Here is a 6,255-nt window from a genome sequence, read left to right on the forward strand (position 1 = left end):
AACCACGAAGAAATGTGCCAAGGATTGTCTGTGGCCAAAAAACGTGTAAGTAGGCCATCGCTTGTGGCGGTGGCCTCCCATGTTTCTGATCTTTTCTTTTTACAGGATGGTGGACCGGGCGTGCGATTTTTGGTAGACACGGGTGCTTGTCGTTCTCTTTTGCCAAGGAAACTCTTCAAGGCACGACGTAGTCTGTCTACATCTGCCGATGTCCGCTTGGTAGCCTCAACAGATCTGCGATACCCACCTACGGTTACGAGAACCTCACATTATCGTTCGGAAACGGTAAATTCAATTGGAAGTTTCTCGTTGCTGACGTCACAATGCCAATCCTCGGTGCGGATTTCCTCTCTCATTTCCACCTTCTGGTCGATGTCGCCCACCAACGATTGGTCAACGCAGACTCGTACTTGTCGACACCTCTTCAACCCGTCCCCTCTAACCTCGCTCTCCACATCAGCGCACCCACGGATGCCTACGCCCACCTCCTCACGTCGTACCCGGAAGTTTTCCGTCCAGAACTTCGCCAAACGCCCACGGTTCCTGCCAAGCATGGTATTTATCACCATATCAAGATGACGGGACCCCCAGTCTTCGCAAAATTCAGACGTCTGGCACCGGAACGATTGGCAGCCGCCAAACAGACGTTCGCCAAAATGGAGGAAATGGGCCTTTGCCAAAAGGCCTCCAGCCCATGGTCGTCACCTTTACACATCGTTCTGAAGAAAGACGGCTCCCTCCGTCAGTGCGGGGATTACAGGCGCCTGAACATGCAAACAGAACCGGATCACTACCCCCTCCCAAACATTGCCGACGTGACCTCCTACCTGCACAAAGCGAAGGTTCTCTCTACGCTCGACCTCTTGAAGGGGTATTATCAGGTGCCTATGAACCCAGAAGACATCCCCAAGACCGCCATCACCACTCCGTTTGGTACATACACCTTCAATTACTTCTGTTTTAGCCTTCGTAATGCTGGGGCAACGTTTCAACGTCTCATGGATGGCATCTTAGGGGACCTCCCTTTCTGTGTATGTTATGTGGACGACATACTTGTGTTCTCCTCCTCAAAAGAGGAACACCTCCGTCACCTGCGCATCGTGCTTGACCGCCTGCAACAAAACGGCCTTGTAGTCCGGTACGACAAGTGTACCTTTGGCGCCAACGAAGTGTTGTTCTTAGGGCACCGTATCACTCCTGAAGGAGTCCATCCCCTCCCTGAGAAGGTAACAGCCGTTCAGAACTTCCCCGCGCCCTTGACCGTCAAAGCTCTGCAGGAATTCTTGGGCATGATCAACTATTATCACCGTTTTCTGCCAGCCATTGCCGCCACTCTTGCTCCCCTCTACGCCTCCCTCAAGGGCAAGCCAAAGGACCTGAATTGGGGTCCCCTTCAAGAAGCAGCCTTCTGTAATGCAAAGAAGGCCCTATCAACTGCTGCGGCTCTCACTTTTCCTATCCCACATGCCCCTCTCCTTCTCTCCACCGATGCCAGCGACGTCGCTATTGGTGCAGTACTCGACCATGTGGTCAAAGGCTCACCCCGCCCATTGGCCTTCTTCAGCAGAAAACTGTCCAAGGCAGAATCGGGTTATTCTACCTTCGATCGAGAATTGCTGGCGGTGCACTTGGCTGTCCGTCACTTTCGCCATTTCTTAGAAGGTACGCCCTTCGTCATTTGCACAGACTCTGGTGCACGCCTTCACTCGACAGTCTGACGCCTGGTCCGCCCGTCAACGCCGACATCTCTCCGCCGTGGCTGAATACAATTGCCCCCTTCAATACGTCCCTGGGAAAATGAATCCCGTTGCCGATGCCCTGTCAAGAAACACGTTGGCTGCCGTTCAACTGGGATTGGATTACAACGCCCTGGCTGAAGCCCAACGACAGGATCCAGAGTATCAAGCTTGTAGGACATCCTGCACGTCCCTTCGTTGGGAAGACTTTCCCCTCGAAGACTCCAACACCACCCTCCTCTGTGACGTCAGTACTGGTAGACCGCGACCTTGGATTCCTGCTCCCATGCGCCGACAGGTGTTTGATTTCATTCACAGCCTTTCACATCCCTCGTGCCGTTCTACTGCACAGCTGCTGAAGGCAAAGTTCATTTGGCACGGCATTTCTAAGGATGCTAAGGATTGGGTCCGCGCCTGTACTTCTTGCCAAACTTCCAAAGTACATCGACACACGGATTCAGGAGTGGACACCTTTCCTCAACCTTAGCGTCGTTTCGCACACATTCACGTCGACGTTGTAGGCCCCCTACCCACATCACAAGGACATCGTTACCTCTTTACCGTCATTGACCGCTCCACTCGTTGGCCTAAAGCCATTCCCATGGAAACTGCAACGTCCGCCTCATGTACATCTGCCTTACTCTCTGGATGGATTTCAAGATTCGGTATCCCTGAGCATATTACTTCTGACAGGGGAACCACTTTCACCTCTCAATTGTGGACGTCATTAGCGAATCTCCCTGGCATCATCCTACATCAGACAACGGCCTACAACCCCGTTGCCAATGGAATGGTTGAAAGTTTTCATCGCACCCTCAAAGCAGCTTTGATGTCCCGCTGCAAGGATTGCAACTGGTTTACTCAGCTTCCCTGGGTCCTCCTGGGACTAAGGACCACTCCTAAAGACGCCCTCGACGTCTTGGCAGCTGAAATGGTGTATGGCGACCCGTTGGTCGTCCCTGCCGAATTTTTTCCTTCTACAACCTCCTCCGACGATCTCCAGCGCATACGTCACGTCGTGGGAAAATTTACTCCGTGCCGCCAGACTTACAAGCCCCCAGCGAAGCATCACATACCAACGGACTTGCACTCTGCAACGCACGTCTTCCTGCGCAACGACACTAGCAAGCCACCACTAACGCCCCCTTACACGGGCCCTTTCCTTGTGATCTGACGCAGTCCGAAAGCATTCCTACTAAACATTCGGGGCAAAGAAGACTGGGTCTCCATTGATCGTCTAATACCTGCTTATCTTCTGCCAGATGACCCGCCTACAGTTTGCCTCTCTAGATCAGGGTGCCCTATTTAATGTACAGTATGTCATTTTTAGGGGGGGAGCCATGTACCAACCGTGTGTCACACAATTGTACATAATTATTTTGTATATATTATGCTTGTATCTGCGCTCTTCCCTCGCACTAAAAAGAACCTGAATGATCATGGCTCCGGTTTTGCTCTGTAATATTGTCTGTCTCTCGAACATGTTATGTCCTGTTGCCTTGAGGTTTTGTATATAAAGGAGAGTGTTCCTTAATAAACAACTCAGTTGATTGCATCCTGCCTTTGAGTTCACAACCCTCTCTTGGCCGTCACAATATCTATACGGAGTTGTCAAAACGCTTAAAAGATAATCCCATGGGGCCTATTATAAGTTCTGTGGGCTCCTCTACTTGTAAATTATCAAAGTGGTTAAGTCAATAAGTTGTCTCTTATGCTTGGAAATATTTCAGGTGTGTCTGTTTAATATGGGCTTCATTAGCAGGTTGAGAAGGTTTAATTAAAATTATGATTTTAATATAAGCTTTAATATCGATTCTTTATTCACGAAGGTACCAGTAGATGAACCACAAACCATTGATTATGATCCTCATTACGCAACAATGCCGACATCAATTAGTCTTTTCAAATGCTGATTACGCTAGGCTAATAGACGTCCATTCGTAAACGGCCCAAATTTGATTGGTGCCATTAATCATCAGAGGAGAGTGTGTCTATTATAGGGGGGATTAGTGCATCTAGATAGATCGAGGAATGCGGAACATTTCACTTGAATTGATTTGAGGTCGATGTTACTTTATGAATGGTATTTCTCATGTATTGGTTAAGTCATGCACTATTGACACAATAGCATATACTTCTATTTGTGAATACATACATACATACATACATATATAAATATATACATACATATATATACAGTATATATATATATATATATATATATATATATATATATATATATATATATATATATATATATATATATAAATATATATATATATATATATAAATATATATATATATATATATATATATATATATATAAATATATATATATATATATATATATATATATATATATATATATATATATATATATATATTTATATATATATATATATATATATAAATATATATATATATATATATATATATATATATATATATATATATTTATATATTTATATTTATATATATATATATATATATATATACATATATATATATATATATATATATATATATATATATATATATATATGTATAAATATATATATATATATATATATATATATATATATATATATATATATATATATATATATATATATATATATATATATATCTATTGGTGAAGTTAATTCTTTTATATCATATTATATATATATATATATATATATATATATATATATATATATATATATATATATATATATACATATATATATATATATATATATCTATTGGTGAAGTTAATTCTTTTATATTATATTATATATATATATATATATATATATATATATATATATATATATATATATATATATATATTTATATATATATATATATATATATATATATATATATATATATATATATATATAATATATAATATAAAAGAGTTAACTTCACCAATAGATATAGTAAAATACATGAGTCGGTAGGAGAAGTAAACAAATCATTAAAAGGCATGAGAAGAGGCAAAGCATCAGGAGAAGATGGCCTAACATTTGATTTAATGATAGATTTATGAGAATTCGTGGTAGTAAAACTCGGTGAACTCTACACCAAACATCTGGATGAAGGATTTATACCTACAGCTTGGAAAACCCTTACCATTATACTAATTCACAAAAAGGGAGACACAAAAGACTTGGATAATTACCGCCCAATAAGTTTACTCTCCGTAATATATATAATATTTTCACAGATCATATTAGCCCGAATAGAAAGACAGCTAGACTTTAATGAATCAAGAGAGCAGGCAGGCTTAAGGAGTAGGTAATCAACAACTGACTTCATCCGTGTAATTAACCAGCTGATGAAAAAAATCAACCTGAAATGACAAACCACTACGTATGGTATTTATAAACTTTTATTAAGTTTTTGATACTGTCAAAACCTTAGCGGTCATGAAAACCCTTCAAAGATAAGGAATAGACGATTCTTATGTTAGAACACATGAAGATATCTTTACAGGAAGTACAGAAATCCTAAAACGGATAGCGAGAAAATTTCGATTGAGAAAGGAGTTAGACAGGGAGACCCAATTCCTCCTATATTATTCACAGCATGCCTAGATGTTTTAAAGAATTCTAATTGGGAAACTATGGGAAACAATATTGATTAGGAATACCTTAGCAACTTACGATTTGCAGATGACATAGTCGTGTTTAGTGAATCATGGGAGGAATTAGCCTACAAAAGATGATAGATGATTTGAATAAAAAAAAAAAATAGAAATGTAGGACTGAAAATTAATATGAGTAAAACTTAGTGTATCATGGGAGGATTACAAACGAAGATAAAAGATTTCAATAGAGAAAGCAGTAATGTAGGACTGAAATTGGATATAAGTAAAACTAAGATAATGTTCAATGAAAATGCAGACAACAAATAAGAGTTATGGACGAACCTCTAGACTCTCTAGAGATTCTTAATGATATACGTACTTAGGACAGCCAGTAAGTGTTTCCCCAGGACAGGAGACCTAAGTTAAAAGATGGATAAGCATGGAATGGAGAGCATTTGGTAAACAAAATGAGATTATGAAATTAAAATGCCACTTTTTTTAAAAAGAAAAGTATTTAATCAGATCTCCTACCAGTATTAAATTATACATCGGAAACTAGGAGCCTCACTAAAGCCTTAAAAATTTGCTAGTTATAACTCAGAGACCTATCGAAAGAATAATGATGAGAATAACAATAAGACACAGAAAAGGCGCAACATGGAAGAAAAAGAAATGGATATGGGCAGGACATATGAGAATGACAGATTGGGTCCCTAGAGATTGGACAAGAAGCAGTGGAAAAAAAGACGATGGATTGACCAATTAAAAAAGTTTGCGGGCAAGGACTGACATAAAAAGGTCATAAACAGACGCAAGTGGAAGGACAGGTCTGAGGCCTTTGTTCTGCGGTGGACTAGTAGCGGCTGATGATATATTTGTCTATGTATGTATATGTCAGACAGATGCTTATTTTTGAGTAAGTTTCGTGTGCAGAAGGTTTATGTA

At 40.2% G+C, this 6,255-nt stretch overlaps 1 protein-coding gene across 1 annotated transcript in view; it reads left to right on the forward strand.

Moving 5' to 3' along the window:
• The window catches only part of LOC137650430 (uncharacterized), an 86,192-nt gene extending 80,165 nt beyond the window's left edge, over positions 1-6,027 (forward strand). Inside the window, exon 4 of the mRNA XM_068383663.1 lies at positions 5,912-6,027. Within this exon, the coding sequence (XP_068239764.1) occupies positions 5,912-6,027 (116 nt within the window). The remainder of the gene's footprint in view (positions 1-5,911) is intronic.
• The last annotated feature ends 228 nt before the right edge of the window (positions 6,028-6,255 follow it).

This window comes from Palaemon carinicauda, chromosome 12 (assembly GCF_036898095.1).
Source record: "Palaemon carinicauda isolate YSFRI2023 chromosome 12, ASM3689809v2, whole genome shotgun sequence".
NCBI classification, from domain to species: Eukaryota; Metazoa; Arthropoda; class Malacostraca; order Decapoda; family Palaemonidae; genus Palaemon; species Palaemon carinicauda.